General features: G+C 42.6%; 1 protein-coding gene across 5 annotated transcripts in view; it reads right to left on the reverse strand.

Annotated features, from left to right (window-relative positions):
• Positions 1–4,988: 4,988 nt before the first annotated feature.
• LDAH (lipid droplet associated hydrolase) overlaps positions 4,989–25,120 on the reverse strand; it is a 130,424-nt gene continuing 110,292 nt past the window's right edge. For all 5 annotated transcript variants that reach the window (XM_065681719.1, XM_065681718.1, XM_065681715.1 and 2 more), the window contains one exon: positions 4,989–8,222. In XM_065681719.1, the coding sequence (XP_065537791.1) occupies positions 8,031–8,222 (192 nt within the window). In that variant the 3' untranslated portion in view covers positions 4,989–8,030. The remainder of the gene's footprint in view (positions 8,223–25,120) is intronic.

Here is a 25,120-nt window from a genome sequence, read left to right on the forward strand (position 1 = left end):
TCTGTGAGCTCATTTTTCTGCTTCCATACTCGTGCTCATACTTTGGGCTTTCAGGATGGGGACTGTGCAGACTTGCTGCGGTGTTTGGTGGGCAGGGGAGAGGAGTTTGTGCGCCCCATCAGGAAACAGTGAGGGGACGGTTCTGGCAAGGTTGAAGCCGGTAGGAGGAGAGGACCTGCTCACAGTGCGTCACACTCTCAAGTGCTTTTCTTATGGAAGTTGGGAGTGTTCAGGTCTCCCTTCGCCTCTGCTTTGCTGTGGGGTCAAATTATGCTGATGCCACCCCAGGTCTCCACCATCAGAGTCCGGGTCAAGCCCAGCCTCACCATCGCTGCTTCATTGGCTTTGGTCCCAGGTTTTGGGGAGATAATGGTAGTGTTCCTCACAGTGTTCCATCCATTTCCTCCATCGCGCCTTGGCAAACTGGTACAAGGGGATCAGTTAGGAAAAAACCCAAGGGGCACAGTTACAAAGTTTAGGGCTCCCTTGCTCCCAGGCTAGTCATTCCTGGTTGCTGGGAACTGCCAAGCACCAAGGGGCTCACTGGACCTTAGCCGGCAGCAGCAGAGCATGGAATAACACCCACGGGCCAGGAAAAGGAGTGGTCAAATGTGGAGGAGCTGGGCTTTGGTCCCCAGAGAGGTGCCAAAGTTAAGTGTTTGTGCAGGCAGTGATCAGCTGGGATGGGGCATTTTGTAGGGCAGCTCATCCCCTCCTTGGCCGGGGGGGTGGTGGTCACTCTGGTTGCATTCACCCCATGTGCTGTGAGTAATGGACCTTTCAAATAGTGCAGGAAAGGGAGGGTCTGAGTTTCTGAGGTGCTGAACACGCAGTGCTCCCATGTGCTTCAGTCAAAGCCACACTTGCGCAGTGCCTTTGCAAACCAAGCTCTTACAACCCATGGAGTACTTAGCAGCTTTGTCCACCTGAGGTCTCCAGCTCCATCTTGTGCTGTGGCTTTTTGCTGGAGGAGCTGGTGGAGAAGCTGCTCACAAGAACTGAACCCATGTATGCACAGGAAAAGTCCTGCTCCACTCTTGGTGCTCCCCATGTCAGATGCAGGCAGAAGCAAGGTCAGCCCTGCTTGCAGCCAGTTTGCTAAGTCACTATGTGTGCCATCACTGTGTGCTCTTCTGAAGTCAAGTCAACACTACCCTGGAGCACCTTGACAAAACAAGTCTCTCTGCTGGTCAGTCGTGGTTTTATTTATATGTTCTTTTCTTTAATCAGAAAGGAAAACAGCAAAAATTGAAAAAGGACTCATGTTTCCAATAGCCGTATCTCTAGTAGTTATGATTCTTGAAGCAGTACTCGTATCCCTGTGTGTGCCTCTAAACTATCCATTTATTTGTTCTGCTATTTCAGGTCTGAGTGTGTGAAATATCTCTAAAGAAGATAGCTCTGTAAGTGATGGTGTAAATGCGTTCTTTGTATGTATTCTAAAGTTTAAATAGGTTGTACATATGGGATTGTAAATGAACTGTAAACAGCAATCTATATTTTCTTGAATATATTATATAGCAGTATATATTTGTTAAATAAGTATTCTTGTATACTCTTCAATAGCTTCTTAATATTTTGTACAGCTAAGTTTATTAAATATTTTATTGGTAATTAGATCTCTGCAAGGACTTTTCTTTCGAAGACTTGTACCTGCGTCCTGAAACCTGACGGCTCATTTCAGAGCAGCCTTCATCAGTCACCTCTACTTCCTGGGCTACCCAAGATGTTAAAACCCAAAATGAAAAAGCCATTCATTTTAAACTGCCTTCTGTGGCAACCTCAGGTATTTTCCAAGAAACAAGGTGTAGAACAGTGAGTGTTTGCAATGGATTTGTCGTGGGATTGTACATACCTTTTCTTCCCTGTGTTTCTGAATACAGTTCACTTGCCTTGACTATGCAGCTCCAGCAAGCCAAACAGGATTCTCTCCATTGCCATGAATAGAAAGCTTTAGAGGCTCAGAACCATTGAACTGAGGGGGTAGATGTGAGAGCTGGAAGATTGTCCCCAGCTCAGATCATGCTTGTGACCACACAAAGCTGGCCTTGAGCTCAGGACTCTACCCGGGCAGAGGCCAGCTTGGTCCCTGCAGGTGTAACCCAAGGAAACGGAAGGGGTGAGGGAGGAACCCGACTTGGTTATGCCTGGTCAAAATATCCCCTTAGGAAATTAGGATGGAATTGGGAATTTCAAAATTTGGGAAATAAAAAAGGTACACAGAGGAATATAGTAGAGAGTCCTTTCCCCACAAATCAGGTCTGGTAGTTTCCATTCCTGGTAGGTACCAGTGGTACACATGATATATTGCCAAGTGTTTGAGAGATTAGGCTGCTTAGTACCACCACAGTGAATATTTTGTTAAAGATTGCTTTTAATTGACTATGTTTTTTTCCTAGTCTGTTCTTCCCTTTTTCAAAGGGTTTTTTTTTTTTTTTTTTTTTTTGCTAGCTAATAAAGCACCCTGGGACATGAAATCCCTTTGCATTTCTAGTAGGTGAACTTCCAAAGTTATGGAATATCCAGAAAGCAGAGAATCTGTAAGATTAGCTTAATCCATCACATTAAATCCTCATTATCACAAAGTGATAATTCCATAGGAATACAGCTGCATTGGACGGTTCTGTTTTGGTGCAAAGCAGTAGGAATACAAGGACAAAAGGAAACTCCTGCCTTGCACAAAATATTTTTGTGCCAAAGTTCATGTCATGTCACCTCTGTTGTCCTGGTCTTGGTCAACCAATCACTTGGGTCTCCCTAAGCCTGTGTGCAATCCTACTGACTTTATTGATGCTGTACTGGGGCTGTAATTGGAGTTACACACTCCAGTTCATTCTGGATGCTTAAAATCCTGGGGTGGGGTGTGTTTGTGGGTGAAAATACAGCTTCCTTCCTAATAAACATGAGTTGCAGTACGCCCTGCATGATGAGAGCAGATGATGTTCACACTTCAAAACATCTATGTTCTGTAAAAAGTATTTCTGTTCCTAACAGATTAGAACAGCTGGATCCTTATCAATTTTAAGGGTGCCTGTTCGGGAAAAGGAGTAGCTGAGTTCTGATGCTGGGAAAGCCTGTTTTCCCCAATTCCAAACCATCTCCATACACAAGCATTCTCTTAATGTATAAGCATTCTCTTAATGTACACAGTGTAGTGTAGAGCTTGGGTGCTTTAACTTGAGTTTGAAGTATTTGTAAACTGGGAGAGTGGAGGGCATCCCCACTGCCTCTTTCGTTGTGAATTCCTTCAAATAGGATGGAAAAAACTCTCCTTTGTGTGTCTGACTGGCAAATACTGCAGTCAGACAGTCAGATGTTTCAAACAACATTCTGCAGGATGAGGAAGGGGATTTGCCCCCTCTGCTCCCCCCCCCATGAAACCCCCCCCTGCAGTACTGCATCCAGCTCTGGGGCCTCCAGCACAAGAGGGATGTGGACCTCTTGGAGTGAGTGCAGAGGAGGCCATGAAGATGCTCAGGGGGCTGGAGCACCTCTGCTGTGGAGACACACTGAGAGAGCTGGGCTTGTTCAGCCTGGAAAAGAGCTGGGGAGACATTAAAGCAGTTTCCAGTACCTAAATGGACCCACAAGAAATCTAGAGAGAGACTTTTTACGAGGGCATGTAGGGATAGGACATGGGGGAATGGCTTTAGATTGAAAAAGAGCAGATTTAGACTAGGTATTACGAAGAAATTCTTCACTATGAGGTTAGTGAGGCCCTGGCAGAGGGTGCCCAGAGAAGCTGTGGCTGCCCAATCCCTGGTAGTGTTCAAGGCCAGGTTGGAAGGGGCTTCGAGTAACATGCTCTAGTGGAAGGTGTCCCTGCCTGTGGAAGGTGTCCCTGCCTGTGGAAGGTGTCCCTGCCTGTGGCAGGGGTTTGGAACTGGATGAGCTTTAAGGTCCTTTCTATCCCAAACCATTCTATGATTTTTTTAGCTGCTGTAAACCACTTTCCACAACAAGAATACTTCCCTGCAAGCACATTCTTACAGTGATAGAATGGTTTGGGTTGGAAGGCAATAGGTGGAATGGAAAAAACTAATCCATTTATTGTGAGCTTAATCATGTGAAAACAGTCTTTAATTAAATCTCTCCCTGCCTGTCCCATCTGAGCATGCGTGTCAAGCTGTTTCATAACTTCTGTATGATGCTGCTGAGAGCAACAATCACTTCTGGCAGCTGGCTTGTATTGTTACTGCTCTATCTGCTGCTTGTACTCCAACCCCATCAGCTGTTCCAGAAATATATGGTGTTTTAATGGCTCCTGGTCACTCACAAACACTCTCTGGATTCTTATTTTGTGAACGTGCCAGGAATGAGAACACTCATCTGCAAGTGAAGAGCCTCAGATACTTACTGTGGTTGGGAATCTGTGTGACCTGTGACACAGAGTAAAGCAAGTCTCTTGGGTCTAGTAAGTTTATCCAAATCCAGTAATATCTTGAGTGACTTTATTAATGATAACATTGAACAACTTGTCTAAAGTCTTTGGTGGCAATTAGCTAGACCAAGGAAAGGGACAGGGAGTAGATGCATGTAAAAAGCCATTTTCTGTAAAATAAATACACAAATGACCTCAACTGCAGAGGAGAGATTATCTGTTGTGGCTTATGTATGCGATGTCTCCTGTGAGTCAAGAAACTGGTGTTTAGCTTAGAGACCAACCCCAAATTCTTCACCATAAACGCTGGGCAAGCACTCATCGAGCTTCCTGAAGGGACAAACCTCACTAATCCACGCACCCTATAGCTCATTTGAAGCAGCAAACAGAGCTGGAGGGAGGAAGGGGAAACACCGATTGATTATCTTGGAGTGCCTCTGGATAGAAATGCTGAAGTGAATCAGGTGCCCAAGACCCACTGGTTTTCTCTGCACTTCGCAGATGTCTACTTCACTTGTGAAATTTGGGGTTTGGCAAGTAACTCAGTGAATTTTGTATGCACAGAGTAATGAAGAGAGTGAACAAGTTGTAAAAATAAAGAATCAAGTTACATTTTACCATAAACCTCTTTATTTTTGTTATTGGAGTTGTGTACTTTGTCATAAAAGGTATCAATCTAGCAAAACACTTGAACGTGAGTCAGTCATTGAAGCTAGCAGGATTACTCATGTGGTGAGAATTAAGCACAAATGTGAATGACAGAGATTATGTGCTACTGCATACAGTCAATTCATTTGTGATAGGTTTCCCAAGAATTCTAAAATAGTCTAAAATAAGCAAGACCACACTGTGTTCTCATGGGAAGTTGGCACACTTGGACGATAAGCACTTTTGACACTCAATGCCTGGGGTCACGATGAACACCACAGGCTTTGGAGGAGCTGGTTTCTCATTGTGTGAGATCTGCTCCTCTTAGGAAATACAGCTGTGAAATCTAGACCTGTGCTTTTTTGTAATGATTAGAGTAGCACATTTTCAGATCTTAACCTTTACAGAAACAGCTTCAGGAGTAAGGTAGCAATTGAATTGATAGGTTTAGATAATCTTAGAGAAAATTAATTTAAGAAAATCGTAAGGCATTATCCTGCAGTAGATCTGACCATCACTGACCACATCTAATCTCAGTTTAGGTCTTAATGCAGTCAGTAGGATTTATTAGAATGGATTAACATTTGTATAAAAGGCATACACAAGTCAAGTATTGCAAAATTAATTCCCCATACAAAGTGTGCACTGTAAACAACTGCTGCTCATAGGTGCTTCCAGGCTTTAATAGTCGCTTGTCATCTTTGGTTAATGCAAGATATTTTATGTCCTCAAGAGATCCACTACAACAGCCGAACTTTTACAAACTGGCTCCTTGCTTAATTACCCGATTCTATGTACTTTGAAGAATGTTTTATTCAATCAATTCAATGTGTAATCCAAAACAACCAAGTGAACTGCCATTTTTTATGTTGCTAACAGATAAACAGGTGTATATGTGTATATATATCTCTGTGTACATACATCTATACCCATGTTCGTGAACACCCTGCCCTTCACTCTGCCCCAGGGAGCACCTAGGCCAATAGATGCATTTAGCATCTGCCATAAGCCCATCCAACAGGAATGCATGCCAGCATCTGGGTGCTACTGAAACATGCACAGACACCTACAATTATGGATTTCTAAAGTGAGAGCAAGAATTGTTTTGATCGTGACCAAATATGATCCTATAGAAAGAAAGAATGTCCCATGCCTCTCCCATAAACAGAATCAGTTGCATGGGCATAGTCCCTTTACTCTGAACATGTCTCGTTCCCTTCCATGCTGCTGCAAGTGAGGTCTCAACGTTTCTGCCTCAGACATCAGTATCTGCTTCATTACACAGCAGTGGAATCTGAAAAGCCACTGGCTAGTCTCAAAAGCAGTTTCTGATGTGAAGACTGTCAATTAAACCCACTGTCTGACTGCAGGTTTGAGAACTAGTTCAGAATATCCAGAAACTGAATTCAAATTGCTCTAAATATTAGTGAAAGATTTCAGGTGGACTTAGAAGTGGAAGGTGTGGTTATAACCCAAGAAAAGATGAAGGAATTAATCAGTCTTTCTGCATCCCAGAGAACATTCTCCAGTACCATTTTCATTAATACCATATTAAAACTCTTAACAAATCATAAGTTAAGATACCCAATGCATGATCTAAATTCTTGTGTTTGGAAGGGCAGGACTTCTCCTGACTATATTCTGTAGTTTTTCACTTATTTATAAATGTCTCTATGAACTCCACAGGGAATGTATTTCACAGGTTCATGGCTAGAAAGCTTTTCCTGATTACACTTGGCTCTGTGCCCCTTACTTACATAATTTTCATTTCTAGCTATTACCTGCAACTTCTTCTGTTATCACAACTGACAGGATGACTTTTCCAGTTTCTAGCTACCTGTGAAGGAGAGGGATGAACAAAAGTGAGGAACAGTGTACTTGTCAACAATGTGCTACAGCAAGAATATGGTTCTCAATAGTAACATTTCATGCCATTTTAGGGGTGCAACCATGGCAGAGTAATAGCCATTTTCTCACAGTGGACTTATCTAATTTGTGGCTTGGCAGAAAATTCCATACTTCAGTCTGAGCAAAGAACTGAAATTTAGGCATGCATCAAAACAGGTTTAATTAATTCTTTAAAGTTGCTGAGCAAGCACTGTTCGCATGGACTTCATTAGGAAAGCTAAGCCACCTGTAAGTAGTTATGTGTGGATTCTGCAATCTATTTTAACCTTTAGTACTGGCACATTTGACCAGTGCCCTTTACCTTCTCTACAGTCAACTGAAAACTGAAACACTTGGCCACATTCCAGACCAAAGTTCTATATGAATTCCCTTGCTGAGCAGCCACAGTTACCTTATGGTATTTTTAATACCCTGTGGAGTCCTGGTAGCACATTAAGCCCCCTCTGAGTCTTGGAGAAACTGCATACCTCATCTTACACAGGTCCCTTGTACTCATCCTGAACTCAGCCTGACCTCTGGTTGACCACCAACCCCATCGAATCTGGAGGAGGCAGCATTGGGTTGTCCTGGGGCTGTAGGCTGTTCTGGCTGTCATGCACCAGGGTTATGTGGTGGACTAGATGCATGGAGGGGGCCAGGCCTTTCACAGCATACCAGGATTCACTGCCAGGATCCATCCAGAGGGAGATTCCTATCCTTACAGAGCAGCCTGGTGTTTCTTTCCAAAGCAGGCCAGCTGGGCTGCCCTGAGCCCATCCCTGACAGTTCTCCAGCAGCTGAGTCAGGTGGCAGTAACTCAGGTACACTTGTAGCCAGTGAATCAGCGCTGTCTAGAGTGCTAGCAGACAATATTCCACCCTTTGCCAAGTCCTGCAGAGTCCTGAAGACACAGGATGAAGGTACATCACTACTGAATCAATAAAACTATACTTTGGACCAGCCAGTCTCTCTTTAGCTTCCTCTGAAACATCTTAATGTAAAACAAGCCATAATATACAATGAAAAGAAAAAGAATAGGACAGACTCTCTCACAAAAAAATTACACATTCACAAAATAATTACACCAGTTTCTTGTTAATCACTGAATCTGTGTTTATAATTTGGTCAGGTCATCCTGTAGCCAGTCTGTAATCATGGCAGCCATCTCCTTGCTGGCATCTAGCACAAAGGCATGGCGGAGCCCTTTCTCGCAAAGGCGAATGTCCCCGTCTGGAAAATCCATTTTGATCTCATCGTAGTAGTGCTGAGGACACCAGCTGTCTCCAGTTCCATAGTAGAAAATCAGCTAGAAATTTAAGCATATCAAACCATTAATTTGAAACATTACTGATGAAGTCACCAATATCCAACCAAAGAGCACCGAAGTATTTGGAAATAAGCAATGCTTAATGATCCAAGATATACTGTGAGAAATACCAAATTGGTAGTTCTCAATTGTTTCCAAGCGTGCAATTATGATGAAGCCAACTAAATGCTCTGTGACTCAGTTTCTTCCTCTGTAAAACTGTGGAACACAATACAGGCTTAACTCTGAAAACACAGATCTGCTGATGAAAGTCTGGCTGTCTAAAGAAATTTGTTATTATGGATAAAAACATCTAGCTGTCCATGGAGTGCACCCCTAACCAGGCAAACTGCTGTGTTTGCCCTAGCTGTTGTCTGTTTTCTATGTTAGCTTTCTAGCTATTTAATCAAACAGCAAAATTACCAGTAAACTTGATGCTGTGTCCCAGCTGAAGGAGCTAACCATTATGGACTTCTCAATAGAAGCTAAGAGAAAGCAGGAGGTTACTCTACATTTGTGAGTAGCTCAGTCTTACCAGCATCTGTTAGGTGTTATCTCAAACCACCTGCCTGGTTGGGCCTTAGGTGGAGGAGCACCTATTGCTCTTAAACCTCAAGTGTTATGTAAACTAGCGGTGATCCACTCAGCCATGTTAGAATAAAAACAACAGCTGTATTTTTCAATTTCTATGAAGTATTTGAAGGGAGAATGGTTGTCTGGGAGATGGCAAAAAACCTATGGATTTAAAACAAGATTAATAATGATGGCTCTTTATACTAAAATGTTTGAATGGAAGTACCATAAGGATATTGATTGCTCAACATATCACACACAGAGCTTGGCCCAACTGCATTACTCTCATTTGTTTCATATTTCATTTCTGTACTTCAGCGATTAATTGAGCAATGCTATCATAAATTAGGGGACAAGAATTTTTCCTTTCATCACAAAAATCTTCAGTTCCATCATTTTTGTAGCCATGTAGAATATAAATAAATGCACCCACTGCGGCAGAGGTGGGCAAAGAGCCCAGACTGCATTTCACAAAATGTCACAAGCTTTTGTCTAACTTACTTTTCTCTTGTTGAAGTGCACCTAAATCTTGGACATTACTCAGATTGCCTGTATCGAATATTTAGTATCTCAGTTGCACAGACACCAACCCAATATATAGAATGTATACTTGAAACATAGAACATAAGCTGTCCCACATTAACAAACATTACTGGCTTCCTTTGTCACTCACTAATTGCTGGAAACAAGGTATGTTGTTTGCTTTAGCAGAAAATGTCTTTTGATCTTGCCTTTGATTCATAAATTGTAAGGTGTCACACTAACAAAAAGCCAACGTAAAAAGGCCAGCTGCATTCAGACCTTCTGAAAGCCAAACATCTGACCCAATTATGTTTAACCCTGGGCTCCATTACCAGCAGATACAAAAATAAAGATTATGAAACTCAGATAAAAAAAGAAATGGAGCAACCCCAGCTGAATGGAGTGGTCCTTCACCTTATTAGATATTGCGGTAGGCTAGTCATAAGAGTCTCATCTCATGATTATTTAGAAAAAGACAAGACATAATTTACACTTATGAAGGATAAAATACTTGGCTTGGTCTGCAAGACCTGTGAAATGGGCTGTTCTCCAGGTAGGGTTGTAAACTTGAGAACTCACAGATTTGGAAACGCCTAAACAACAGATTTATGTGCATTCTTGGCTTGTATCTGGTATATGTGCATTATGGTTTAATCTTTCATTGTATGATCCAAAGGATCCTTGACTCACTCAATCCACTGACAGGATGACGTTCAGCTGATGAGCTGCTATTTGATAACTTTTTTCATTTTAAATTCTGTGTGTGGTCTGAGGATTTATTTATTACAGATTTCATGGTTTACAGACAGAATTTATTTTCCTATGTGCATTGCTCTGGCATGCACCACTACAGGATTTGTATGCTCACATTTATTTAGTTTTTGTGACACCTTAGTGACCATTTTCATCTCCATTTTGCAGATGGAGAGCACAGAAATTAATGTCAGACTCCATGCATTAATTTGAAAGTATGCAGTGTAGTTTGAAACACCTAGAGCTGATTTCCCAGTGTGTGTAGCATTACACAGAATTGACTATGCTCAAAGGACAGCACTCCTGGACTTCATTTATGGGTGCTCTGAAACACTATCTGTCTGTAAAACAGATTTCAAGGTCTTAAATGAGATACTCAGAAAAGTGAGGACAAACTGTGACCATCTATGAAAGACGTATTACTGACTTCACGAATAGACCACCTTGGATGTGAGGTTTAGGTGCCTTTACCATGAAGCTATAGAATCATAGAACAGTTAGGGTTGGAAAGGACCTTAAGATCATCTATTACCAAGCCGCTAAACCATGTTGCCCACGGCTTCGTCCTATCTGGCCTTGAACACCACCATTTTTGCTTACTATAGTTCCCTGTTTCTTTCAAGAGACATTTTACAACTTCTGCCAGAAATGAGGTAGGAGTTCTCATCCCTCATTACAAAGCTCTTTTGGTTAATGAAAGAGGAAAAAGGAAATAATCATGTTTTAATGAAAGACCACGTCTATGCATACATAAAAGGCGTCTGAATGAAGATCGCAAACTTTGAAGTGCTTGTTAATGCACTGGTTTTAGCAGAGCTTGCGTATACAATCTGCTGGACTTGAAGGAGACAAACTAAAAACCAGGTATTTTACAAGTGCACCAGTACTGGCAACAGTGTTAGCAGCTCTAGATTTGCTGCCTTAGGCTTCTTTCCCTTAAGCTAATGGTATAACTGAAAGAGGTTGCACTATCAAATTCTCGCCAGAGGAACATGGGACATCTCCCTGCTGGGTGTTATGCTGGGGGTGTCCAGCATGGACAGTGATTTAGCTTGGATCTATTGTGTGTTAATGAAGCAAATGTCATGTCCACATTTACCATGCTTTGATTCACGTCATGGAGTAGTCTCAGAGTGTATGAACTCCTTTCAACTGAAATTAAGTGAAAGATGCTCTTTAGGATCACCCTTAGTGAGCTCCAGTCAGTAACAGACATTCAGTCCATGGGATCAAACAACTGTTGGCTAAGGTAATAACCCTCTGAGATGCCTGCATTGGGAACTTCAGGTCCTCACCAGTTACTATTTACCTCTATGAATTCTCTTACATTGTGCTTCTCCTGTTTTTAATGCAAACAGAGCCAAAGGCACCTGCTGAGAAGAGGAATGATAAGGTTTTGGAAATTTAAGTTCCATTCTAAGCAGAAAAGGGCAGAATATTTACCACCTACTGGCCTTGCTGGTCCATCACTTGTCCAGCCTTTCCACGTATGATTTCTGTCTTGCTCCTTTCTGGTCTCAGGACTGGCTCTATTCCCCTTCAGCTCATTGTTTCAGCTCTATTCTCCAACTTCCAACTTCTACTACTTTTGCTTCTTATTCTGGTCCCACATTCTTGCCCTGCAAAGTCCAAATTTTAGTCTTCTGTTTTCTCCATCCCATTCTGAGTCTCAATTCCAACCCTAGCTGCTTTCCACCCAGCAACTCTTTGCTTTTTTATCAGTATAGAAGCTCTATTCCCAGCCCTATTCCTCAAATATCTTTCAAACTGTCAGTTGTTCCTAGCATAAGGGTTGCGTTCAGTGCAGTGTAAAACCACCTAAATACAGTTAACTGTAGTGTGGTGTTTGCATGTGTACCAGGCATCCAAATTCCCAGCACACAGCAAGTAAAGACATACTCAATAAAGCCAGCAGTGTTTAGAAAGATATTCAGCTGAAACAGTGGGTGTATACTGTAAGGTGGGTGAAGCTGCAATTAAGCCGCCACTAAGAACTCAGTTGCCTAAGCTGCCATTTGAGATGCTCTAGATACCTGAGGCATCTGCATGAGACTGGCAGGTATGACAGATTTTATAGGACTTTCTGGCAAAGCAGCTGGCATCCAGAGGGGGATATTCCACAGTGCCCCAAATTAAACCAGATGCCCATGTTTAGGGGCCAAATTGCACCTTGACTTCTTCAATAGATTTCTGTTGATTCTAATAGGGTAATCTAAACCACTAATGCCTACTGCACCTATAGATTCCTGTAAGTAAACTCATAAAACATGACTCAGGTGCCCATACATAAATATCTGGTAGTGGTAATTTAACAGTTGGACTCGATGATCTTAAGGGTCTTTTCCAACCTAAATGATCCTGTGATCTCATGCAACTTAAGACTGATATGCTAGCATATCCTGTTTGGTCTCCACTGCTGCTACAGACAGCTTGTATGTCTCATAGGCCAGTCTTGCTTGGGTAGCTCAAATCCATCACCTCATATAGCACCAGAAGCCTACCTCTATACAAACAAAAGGAGCCTTTGATTCTTCCTGCCTCCTCCTCCTCTCTGTTTACCTCTCACTCACTAGTTCCCTCTATGCTAGCTCTGCACCTATCTCCTCTGCCAAGGTCCTTTCCAACCCTAACCATTCTATGATCCTATGATTTTATGAATAGCTTCCCTTTCTAAGCCAAGAATTTTTACCATGAGGTAACAATACATTTCCCCCTGAACCTTATTTGTAGACACTTTGGACTGAAATAAAAAAATAAAGAGTCAAGTTAGGATAGACACTTGTGTCATATATGCAATTAAAGTTTGGGTACGTTACAACCAACTAAGAACAGTTTTATAACAGGAAGAATTTATTTGATGCTGTAGTTATTCTCTCTGCTTATTTCATGTGCAGATGTTGGTGTGCACATTCTGTGTGTCTATGTGTGCATATGCTTGCAAATCTAAAATTTTAACATACATGTTTCTTAATTACAAACCACCAACAAAATTCAGAATTGTTTTCAAAATGCTTCCCTATACCTGATCTAGTTGAAGATGTCTCTGCTCATTGCAAATAGGGTGGACTAGATGACCTTTGAAAGTCCCTCCCAACCCAAACTATTCTGTGGTTCTATGAATCTGTGCTTATGCAATAAAACCTAAAAGCAGAATTGCAATTAAGGTGTAAATTTTCAGTGATCTAGATGGTGGTACAGGTTCTGTGAAACTTGACAGATACTTGACTGTCATTTCTGGTGTTGAGGGTTCCCCTTTGAGTTACAAAATGCCTGTGCACTTTGCCTATGCCACACACAGCCACAAAATATACAGATGCTAGGATGTTACCTATTTTCCTAATATATTAAGACAGATTCATGTTTCCAGAGTCCAAATGTTCTCATCTCATTTTAGCATCAGGAGTATTGCTATTGCAGCACGCAAGCAGGTATGATTAATGAACCATGTGTAACCAGAGGCACATGGGATCTTCATTAACGGTAGGAAATACTGGCATGCACTGTATGATTTGCACGGATCTGTAAAGTACATATTTTCTGTGGACTGTTCACGGCTGTAAAAGACATCCTGAGTCAGCACAACCACTGTACCAGCAATGGAAAATTGCTGTCAACCTAAGCATTCAAAAATGGTGAGTCAGGCCCCCAAAATAATGAGACTAGCTTAAAAATAATCAGATTTACACAACAATAAATAGAAGGTTCCTTCTATTTTTCATCTGGTCTTAAAGTTTTTAATATTTGCGTTTTTATAATTTTCCTGCCATGAGGGTGTGAGGATTACTTTTTATTCTTTTGCAACACTGAATGCTGAGACTTCCGGGTATTCCTGACTCAGAAGAGAAATGGCAGTTACCACTGGAATTGCCAAAGACTTTGTATGATTCCTAATGTAATACCCTTTTTGTTATGAATGATTAGAACATGTTCTCTTTCAGGATCTGATGATGAGGGCAGAGTAAAGGGGATGCTTTGCTGGACAGTTCAATGCCATGTTTGAAATAGTTAAGCAATTTCTAAGTTTCAAATAGTTTTAAGATAACAGCAATGTTCTCATCAACTGTTCTACCATTGCACTGCTCAGAAGTATTTTCAGACTTCGCTTCTGTAAAAATAAAACACAAGTGAGCATAGGGCTCTGTCAGCCTAGTACCCTGTAATATGGTATGTGTACTCAGACACTGCACAATGATGGCAGCTGCTAAGTAAACATCAGAAGAATCTGAGATTCGTATCAACAGGATGTTTACATTTTAAAGAGTTTCTAAGAAAATAATAAAGATTTCCTGCAGTTGACTTCATTGGCACTTGTTTTAGTATGTATGACAGTTCACAGAAGTATAAATTACAGAGAAATTTCTTTTATGCCTCTGCTGTAGGTGTCAGAAGTCAACACTGAAAAAACAAATCCTAAAAAATTAAAAAATATTAATTGAGTTTCCTCTATCTCTTTGTAATTTGGTATATGTTAGAACAACTTAAGGATCTTATTACATGGGAAGACACAACTCTAGCTGATGGCACAGAGCAAAGGACTGATCTCTGTGGATATAAACTAGCAGCACACATGCAATGGTAAGCAAGACTGTACCAGTGACTTGCTGAAATCCTTGTGTTTGATACATTAACTTTTTCACAGTATTACTCCCTTGTGCATTCACCAGTTGAGACAGCAGCTTCCTTCTGGGTGCCACCTCTCAAGAGTAATCAGCGAATAGTTTCATTTGGTCTTCGATGAAAAATAGTTTAAAAGGCATTAACCACAATTAATTTTAGATTTAATCAAGATTTATAGAAAATGACTTAGCTTCTCTGGAATTATGAAAGCATCTCCACCTTATCCAGCCAAAAGAATACTACAAACACTATGGGAACAGATTGGTTTGTGACACACTTTTTTTTGGACTTCCTTCAGTTATACTTTGGCTTTACTTATCAGTTTCTGGGAAGAATTCAAAGACCTGGCATTGCCCTAGGAAGCCCAAAATGCTTTGGGATCTGGTTCTCTGAAACATTGGCTCTCTCTCCTTGTGATCCTGCTGTGGTTGAGATCAGCTGGTGTGATGGCAAGGTCTTTAAAACTCGCTTCTCAAGTTTGTTTTACCAGAATTACAATTCCTCAACTTTCCACGGGCAGTGCAAAGCCAAACTTTTTCTACTGGACCATTAAGAGAAAAGGCCATTGACAATCTGGGGTACACAATGCTATTTTTACAAACTAACCTATAGGGGTTGTAGTAAAGGTGTAAAGGGCAGCGCTAGTGTTTGTGGTGATATTATTAGAGACATCCTTGTCTCTAAATTGGAGAGACATCAGTTTGATAGATGGACCACTTGGTGGACAAAGAACTGGCTGGATGGCCACACACAAAGAGTTGTGGTCAATGGCTCAATGTCCTGCTGCAGACCAGTAATGAGTGGTGTCCCTCAGGGATCGATGTTGGGACCGGTCTTGTTCAATATCTTTGTTGGTGCCATAGACAGTGGGATTGAGTGCGCCCTCAGCAAGTTTGCCAATGTCACCAAGCTGTGTGGTTCCGTTGATACGCTGGAGGGAAGGGATGCCATCCAGAGGGTGGCATTATGGGGTGAGAGAGAGTGGGGTGAGAGGCTTGTGAGGTGGGCTGATGCCAACCTTATGAAGTTCAACCATGCCAAGTGCAAGGTCCTACACCTGGGTCGGAGCAATCCCAGGCACAGCTACAGGTTGGGCAAACAAGAGATTCAGAGCAGCCCTGAGGAGAAGGACTTGGGGGTGTTGGTCGATCAGAAACTTAACATGAGCCGGCTTCAGTGTGTGCTCGCAGTCCAGAAAGCCAACCGTATCCTGGGCTGCATCAAAAGGAGCGTGACCAGCAGGTCGAAGGAGGTGATCCTGCCCCTCTACTCTGCTCTCCTGAGACCTCACTTGGAGTATTGTGTGCAGTTCTGGTGTCCTCAACATAAAAAGGACATGGAACTGTTGGAACAAGTCCAGAGGAGGGCCACGAGGATGATCAGGGGACTGGAGCACCTCCCGTATGAAGACAGGATGAGGAAGTTGGGGCTGTTCAGCCTGGAGAAGAGAAGGCTGCATGGGGACCTCATAGCAGCCTTCCAGTACCTGAAGGGGGGCTATAGGGATGCTGGGGAGGGACTCTTCATTAGGGACTGTAGTGATATGACAAAGGGTAATGGGTTAAAACTTAAACAGGCGAAGTTTAGATGGGATATAAGGAAGAAGTTCTATACTGTAAGGGTGGTGAGGCACTGGCATGGGTTGCCCTGGGAAGTTGTGAATGCTCCATCCCTGGCGGTGTTCAAGGCCAGGCTGGATGGAGCCTTGGGTGACATGGTTTAGCATGAGGTGTCCCTGCTCATGGCAGGGGGTTTGGAACTAGATGATCTTAAGGTCCTTTCCAACCCTAACTATTCTATGATTCTATTTAACATAAAGAACATGGCACGTTTTGTTAAACCAACATGAAAAATAAACAAACTAGCTTCCCTGTCTGGAAAAGGCATGAAGAAACATTTTAGTTTCAGAGAAATCAGGATGTAAACCCTAAGACATGGCCAGGCATAGTGGCTACTTTGCACATGATTCGAGATGTGTTACTCCTCTCCCTGGTGTCAGGTATGGTGTTCCACCAAATGACCAGAGTGCAGGCTCCTGTCCTCTTGTCAGTGTTAACTGGAAATTTGGTAAACTGAGGAAGGGGAAAGAGTTGTCTCTTTAACTTTGCTGCAATTAGCAATGCTACAGACTGCTCTGCACACAGAACCAAGAGACCAAGCAAGGCCACTTGTATTTCCACTTTCTCAGAGATAACGAATGGTCAAACTCAATGCAAAGTAAAAATGTGTTTTTATAAAAAGGATGCACAATATTTATCAACAAACCAGGGTGATTAACTTATTTATATTATCTATGTTACTCTTGGAGACTTAAAAGCGCTTCAAGGGTGTATATTTAGATGTGTCAGGAACATGAATATTTCAGAAGTCAAGTCTGTATAAATACAAAAATAAAAACAAACAGACCTGAAACCACTATTTAAGCAATACTTTTATCAGGCCAGATTCTTCTAACCATGTTTACTGCAAACAGTATTTTCCCCTGGGTATCCAGCTGACTGACACTGTCTACCTTCAGTGGGTCTTCATCTAAGGTTAATCAGCCAGATCCCTCTTACAACAGCAGGATCTGCAGTAAATGGCAATTTTGTTCACTGCCAGGCAGTGCTCTGTGGCAGAGGGAGGAATGTAAGTGATTAAGGGGTAGTAAGGGTTGGATTGTAACTTTTTAAGTATTCTTCATAAGGCTGGGGAAATACTGCTGTCTTTACTCACCGTGTGTAGCACACACCATATACCTCTCCCCAAACCCCTGGGAATTCATGTCATCCTTTCTTTATTAGAATACTGCACAGCATGAACGATGGTAACAAGAACTCAGTTACAAAACAAGTGAAGTATTACAGATAAGAGATACTGCAGTGCATTGATCTTCTTGAATGCTCACTCGGATCCTTTTCCACTGAGAAGAGAAACTGCTGATCCCTGCTTAAGTATTCTGGGTGCTTCAAAGAGAAGGTTGTTCCTGTGGCTAAATGACAAACGCACCAAAATCCCCAAGCATATGTGCAAGTTCCCTGACTTCAACTCTACACCTCCAGGGAGAGCAGGCCAAAAAGGATGTGAGACTAGCCAAAAAAAGAGGTGTTCTTGGCTCCACAGAGCACTTTGCACCTACTCAGAAAGAGTGTTTGGAAGGTTTTTCACAAATGTAGGCAAGCAACTCACTCAGGCTGTGGGTAGGCAAAGTATTTGTAGCATTCTTTTAACCACTCACCTTCAGATCATGCTCTTCTCACTGGGAATAATTATTAAACCCCTTTGGATGTCTAAAGGGACTCAAACAAAAACACTGGGCAACATCAAACCAGATGCTTCAGGGGTCAAATAGTTCTTGGTTGCTTTGTTTTAAAAGCTTTCTCTAGCAAAGACAATTTTCCAAAAGCAAAACCTAGCACTTTTTCAGTGGAAATATATATATATATATTTTTTTTGCAATTTTTACCCTAAATCTCTGCATTTCACTGTTTAGTTGATACTTTGGGAGAACACATTTTCTATGATACTATTGATGTGACATAAACTTGTATTACTTTACATTTTAAATACACCACTAAAGTAAGCAGGAAGTGGCAAACATACTTCATTCATTTTTTTTTTTTTGTTCAAAACAATTTCTTCCTCACCTAACTATCTCTGTATGGGTGGTTATGTGCCACCGCTCAATCTGAGTGAAAATAAGTTCACGTGCCCATAAACTTCCACTTTAGACTTTTCCCATTTGATTAAAAACTGCAGTCAACAGAGTGTGGGTCAGGGTTAAAGGGTTAAAGGGAGAACAGCTAAGGGGGACATTATTGTGGGGAACTGTTAAAGACCACCTGACCGAGAGGAATCTGTGGATGAAGCACTCTACAGAGAGATAAGAACAGTTTCATGCTTGCAAGCCCTTGCTCTCATGGGAGACTTCAACCACCCTGATATCTGTTGGAGAAACAGTACAGCCTGGCACAAACAATCCAGGAGGTCCCTCAATTGTGTGGAAGACAACTTCCTTCTGCAAGTAACAGAGGAGCCGACAAGGAGAGGTGCTATGCTTAACCCTGTGCTCACCAACAGGGAAGGGCTCGTTGGAAATGTGACGCTGAAGGGCAGCCTTGGATGCAGTGATCATGAGACAGTCGAATTTGAGATCCTCAGGACAGTGAGAAGAGTGTGCAGCAAGCTCACTGCCCTGGACTTCAAAAGAGCAGACGTTGGCCTCTTCAGGAACCTGCTTAGTAAGGTTCCATGGGATATAGCCCTGGAGGGCAGGGCAGCCCAAGGCTGTTTGTTGATACTCAAGGATCACCTGCTATAAGCTCAGGGGTGCTGCATCCCAACTAGAAGGAAGTGCGGCAGGAGGGCCAGGAGACCTCCTTGGATGGAGAAGGAGCTGCTGAGGAAACTTAGAAGGAAAAAAGAGGTTTATAAAAGGTGGAAGCAAGGACAGGAGGCCTGGGAAGAACACAGGGATGTTGTCCGGGAAGCTAGGGAAGGTAGGGACCAGGTTAGGAAAGCTTAGGTTTAGAATTAAAATTGGCTAGGGAAGTTAAGGATAACAGGAAGGGATCCTATGGGTATGCAGTGAATAAAAGACAGACTAGGGACAATGTAGGCCCCCAGAGGAAGCTTTCAGGAGAACTGGCTACGGAGGATTTGGAGAAGGCTGAGGTACTTAAGACTTCTTTGCCTCAGTCTTCACTGGAAAAGGCTCTGACTGCACCACCCAAGTCTTAGAAGGTAGACGCAGGGACTGTGAGAATGAAGACCTTGGGCCCACTGTAGGAGAGGATGTGGTTTGAGACCATCTTAAGAACCTGAATGTGCACAAGTCCATGGGACCTGATGGAATCCACCCGCGGGTCCTGAAGGAGCTGGCAAATGAAGTTGCTAAGCCACTGGCCATCCTATTTGAAAAATCATGGCAGTCAGGCCAAGTTCCCGACGACTGGAAAAAGGGAAATATAACCCCCATTTTCAAGAAGGGGAAAATGGAAGACCCAGGGAATTACAGACCAGTCAGTCTCACCTCTGTGCCTGGTAAAATCTTGGAGCACATTCTCCTGGAAGGCATGCTAAGGCACATGAAAAGAAACAGGGTGGTTGGTGACAGCCAGCATGGCTTCACTAAGGGGAAATCCTGCCTGACCAATTTGGTGGCCTTCTATGATGGGGCTATGGAACTGATGGACAGGGGTAGAGCAGTTGATGTCATCTACCTGGACTTGTGCAAAGCGTTCGACACTGTCCCACACGACATCCTTCTCTCTAAATTGGAGAGACACTAATTTGATAGATGGACCACTCAGTGGACAAAGAACTGGCTGGATGGCCGCACACAAAGAGTTGTGATCAATGGCTCAGTGTCCTGCTGCAGACCAGTAATGAGTGGTGTCCCTCAGGGATTGGTGTTGGGACCAGACTTGTTCAACATCTTTGTCGCTGACATGGACAGTGGGATTGAGTGCGCCCTCAGCAAGTTTGCCAATGTCACCAAGCTGTGTGGTTCGGTTGATACGCTGGAGGGAAGGGATGCCATCCAGAGGGTGGCATTATGGGGTGAGAGAGAGTGGGGTGAGAGGCTTGTGAGGTGGGCTGATGCCAACCTTATGAAGTTTAACCATGCCAAGTGCAAGGTCCTACACCTGGGTCGGAGCAATCCCAGGCACAGCTACAGGTTGGGCAAAGAAGAGATTCAGAGCAGCCCTGAGGAGAAGGACTTGGGGGTGTTGGTCGATCAGAAACTTAACATGAGCCGGCTTCAGTGTGTGCTCGCAGTCCAGAAAGCCAACCATATCCTGGGCTGCATCAAAAGGAGCGTGACCAGCAGGTCGAAGGAGGTGATCCTGCCCCTCTACTCTGCTCTCCTGAGACCTCACTTGGAGTATTGTGTGCAGTTCTGGTGTCCTCAACATAAAAAGGACATGGAACTGTTGGAACAAGTCCAGAGGAGGGCCACGAGGATGATCAGGGGACTGGAGCACCTCCCGTATAAAGATAGGCTGAGGAAGTTGGGGCTGTTCAGCCTGGAGAAGAGAAGGCTGCGTGGAGACCTCATAGCAGCCTTCCAGTACCTGAAGGGGGGCTATAGGGATGCTGGGGAGGGACTTTTCATTGGGGACTGTAGTGACAGGACAAGGGGTAAGGGGTTAAGACTTAAACAGGGGATGTTTAGATTGGATATAAGGAAGAAGTTCTTTACTGTTAGGGTGGTGAGGCACAGGAATGGGCTGCCCAGGGAAGTTGCGAATGCTCCATCCCTGGCGGTGTTCAAGGCCAGGTTGTACAGAGCCTTGGGGGGCATGGTTGAGTGGGAGGTGTCCCTGCCCACAGCAGGGGAGGTTGGATCTAGATGATCTTAAGGTCTTTTCCAACTCTAACTATTCTATGATTCTATGAAAAATGATTCTTTTCAGACAACAGATGTTTTTTCATGATTGTACCCCTACTTCAGATGTTTCATGTCTTTTTCCTTACACAGTGTACCTGCTATACCAGACCACTGGCAAACTCAAGAAGCCTATAAACCTTTTTTTCTTTAAAATGCTAACCAAAAGAATCTTGATTTTCAGTTTCTGGAGGAGATGATTTATGGCCTCAAGAAATTATGAACCACTACATAAAGTTTACTACAAAACTGATTCAAGAATTCCTGAAGTCTGTTGGAGCTCTTGATTTAGATGGGCTTTGGAGCAGATCTTGTACTTTGAAATAAGGCTACTGTGTATTACTCATGGACTAGTAAACAAACTATATCTCAGTAAGTATAAAAACCAAGAGGTGACTTTTTTAAAAACAGAAGTTCCTCTGTAAGTACCCTTTAATGCAATATCTTCTTGATTACAATAGGTTTATAAGCTTGCTTAACAGAGTCAATAAAGCTACGTCTTCAAATAAAGCAATGAATGTGGCATGATGCAGTCTTAAAAAGTCAGGTGCTATAGAGAGCCTCCATATGAAATTATCATTGTCTGTAATGGGCATGCAAGTGAATGCCCAACACAACCATTTTCCCTTTCCTTTAAAAAATTCTATTCTATTTGTAAAAGCTCTGTGATGCTCAATGCTGATCCATCTTTTAAGAATATGGAATTACACCCACTTCCTTTTGTGCAGGAATGACAATAAACTTCCTGTAGCACAGTAGTATCTTTGCCTTGTTTCTTTTAGGAAAGGGAGTTGGTATTTTTTCAGTGAAAGAACATAGCTCATCTGTCTTAGGCACAATCGGCTAATGATTCACCATCAAAGCTAAGCAAATCTATCAGCATCCCCTATCTTACTTGTTTGGAGTTTGTGATGTATCACAACTCCCTTTGTCATTGCAATAAGAAGCTTACACTCACGTACTGCTATATTCAGATGAATTGCTTTAGACACAATTCTTTAATATAGTTCCACTGCTATTTAATGTGTACAACTTCTGTCTTTAGAAGATTATAAGTGGAATATCTCACTTAATTATCCAAAAAATATTCCAGCTCCAATTCTTTCAACATAAATTTCCGCAATTAGCATTGTTAGACTAGGAATCTGGGGTCTGGAGATAAAATTTCTCCTGCTCCCTAACTAGTCATAATTACAGTTAAACCTGGGCATGGAAAGATTGGAATAATTTAGTGTCTCTTCTTCTTTCTTCTTCAGATCACAGAATGCGAATAAGATCCAGAAATAACTTTTCTATTCCACAGCAGCTGGCAAAGTCAGGTGTTAAGATTGGCTTTTAGCATATGATCACAGCGACTACTAAACAGTATAAAATTTTTTGTAGTGACAGTTTGCCAGTTCTATAGCAACTTGGACTATAGTTCCTGTTTTTATAAACTTCCAACCTTTATAAGTTAAGCCCATTTTTATTGTCAATACGCTTGAAATTTAACATAATGCCAACTCAAAATTTTTCCCTAATTCTTACATTCCCAGAATTTACTAGAAGATGAAAAAAGGGACACATTTAGCTTCATTTTTAGACCTGCTTTTCCTTCAGTTTGCCAGCTGCTTATAAGCTCGCTTCAGCTTTTTGTTTTCTTGAGTATGTTTGCCACTTTAAAAGTATGAGGACAAGAAGAATCAATAAAAGAAAGTTAACACAGGTTTAAAAAAGCTCCTGTCTGCCAAGGCCGTGCTTAGATTGACACAGTCAACAGAAGCACAGATGAAGCAGACTAGAACACCTGCAAACTCTTACTGTTGGCTATAGGCCTTCATTCAGTACAAAAACCAAGTAATTTTGTAATGTGAAGCATCTGAGCAGACCACCTGAAGTCACTGGAGCTGTAGCTCATTGCCACCACTATGGTCCCCATCCAATGAAGTTTTTATACTTAACTTCAAGCCCCTTTCTTTGTGATTAAAATTTCCAATAGCAGCTAAAGTCCCGCTCCTGCAAGCTCTTCACTTTTGTACCCTAACACAGTAACCAGCAGCCTTACCCTCAGTTTCAGATCATTCACAGCTTTATCAGGCTTGCCTGGGACCCCAACCCACATCACCTGCCTGTGGGTCCAGGGTCTCCATTTCTGTCCTTTGCCTTTAGTCTCTGCTTCTGAAGCTAAGAGTATTGTAGGAGTATCTGTCTGCAGCCCTGGTCCTGTCCCCTAGATTGAAATTGGACCTATGCTGTACATAGCTTGTTGCCTGTATGGGTCCCACCTTGCAGCCTGCCTTCCATCACGTCTTTGGCTATGCTCCTGGATGGACTTTGGACCCATCTTGTAGCCTTAGCCTTGTCTCTAGTCCTATCTCTGGTCCTGTCTCCTTTTGTTCCTGACTGAATTCTCTGGAGGGATGCTGGACTTGGTTCATTGCTTTAACTTGTCTGGGACAGTTGTTGGACCCTTGCCACACTCAGGTGCTGTGGAACTGGACCCTGCTTGGTGAGGGCACTGAGGGGGTCACCCTTGGCTCACAGCTCCCTTTCCCTCAAAGAACAGGCAGACCTTGCAGATCCCTGACACTCAGAGAGGTGACTCACTAAAATCAATCATTTTCCTTGAATTCATTCAGCTTTGGATTCACTCATGGAAAGACTGAGAATATCTGCCATCTGCAAGATCAGCCCTTCAGTTTCTTTACTGAGACTGCCCCCAAAGTGCAGAACAACTCTGAATGCTCTGCAATAAAAATGAAATACCAGGCATGCCTAGCACAGTGCAGCATTCCTTGTTCACGTGTGCTATTTCAACTTCTTAAAAAATAAAAACAGAACTGAAACATCTGAACATAACTTTCAAAGTGCAGAGAAGACAATTGGGATAAGTGAAAAATAAATCAATTTTCAGCCAAAAAAAGAAGACGTATTTATGAAGTGAACTTTGTACCATATCTATGTACAAGGCACAAAGTGATCCTACAGAGATCTAGGACCTCTGTCCTAGAAAATTCTGTTCTAAGAAAATCACTAGCAGTGCAAATTGCTGGAATCATTCATCCTGCAGAAAGACAGGGATGATACCAAAAAATGGAGGGAAGGAAGGGGACACAGTAGAATTATATCTTGTAATGATTATCTACTCACACAGAGTCTACCTCAACAGTAGTTCATTAAATGTGGCTTACAAGCCACCTGGAATTGTCTGACCATGGTCACACTATCAAATTCTCTCAGCCTCCAGAACAGGATAACCACATCAAAACTCCAATTAGGAACAGTTCCCGGCCTGTGCCAACCTCTGAACCATGCTTGGGAATTGACCGTGAGAATGCCATCGATCCAGACTAAAACTGTACTAGGATCTATTTCAATATTAAAACTGAACAGACAAGTTCAGTGCAGGAAAAAGGTCCCCAGAATGACTTAATTTACTTGAATATCAGTAGCTCCAGTCTCCGAGGAATGCGCTTTGTGTACCTTTCTCTTACACTACAGTTGAATCACTGAAACTGTGGAGCCATAATAATTTTGCTGACTTCTTTCTATTATGTTTTGATGGCATGGAAAAATCAAGCCTGCAGAATCCCATGATACCAACTGACACACAACACAGATGATACTTGTTCTGCTTTGACCTGTCAATCAGCCTACACTCATACGCTGGCTGGCCATCCGCCTGTCTGATCAGAACCCAGGTAACTACTGGCCTCACTGGGAACCACATCTCAGGCTCAGCCATAACACACAGTTTCTCCTCCGATAACAAAAACGTATCAGATAGGATTCTACATCTGATAGTGGTGAATGCTACATCTACAAAGGTGTGGCTCAATGACGCTGTAATGATCAGTGACGCTTTTAATGGTTTCTCCAAAGTCAACAGAAAAGACACTAACATTCAGTTCTGGTGTCCTCAACATAAAAAGGACATGGAACTGTTGAAACAAGTCCAGAGAAGGGCCACAAGGATGATCAGGGGACTGGAACACCTCCCGTATGAAGACAGGCTGAGGAAGTTGGGGCTGTTCAGCCTGGAGAAGAGAAGGCTGCGTGGAGACCTCACAGCAGCCTTCCAGTA

This window comes from Lathamus discolor, chromosome 5, assembly GCF_037157495.1.
Source record: "Lathamus discolor isolate bLatDis1 chromosome 5, bLatDis1.hap1, whole genome shotgun sequence".
Taxonomy (NCBI): domain Eukaryota; kingdom Metazoa; phylum Chordata; class Aves; order Psittaciformes; family Psittacidae; genus Lathamus; species Lathamus discolor.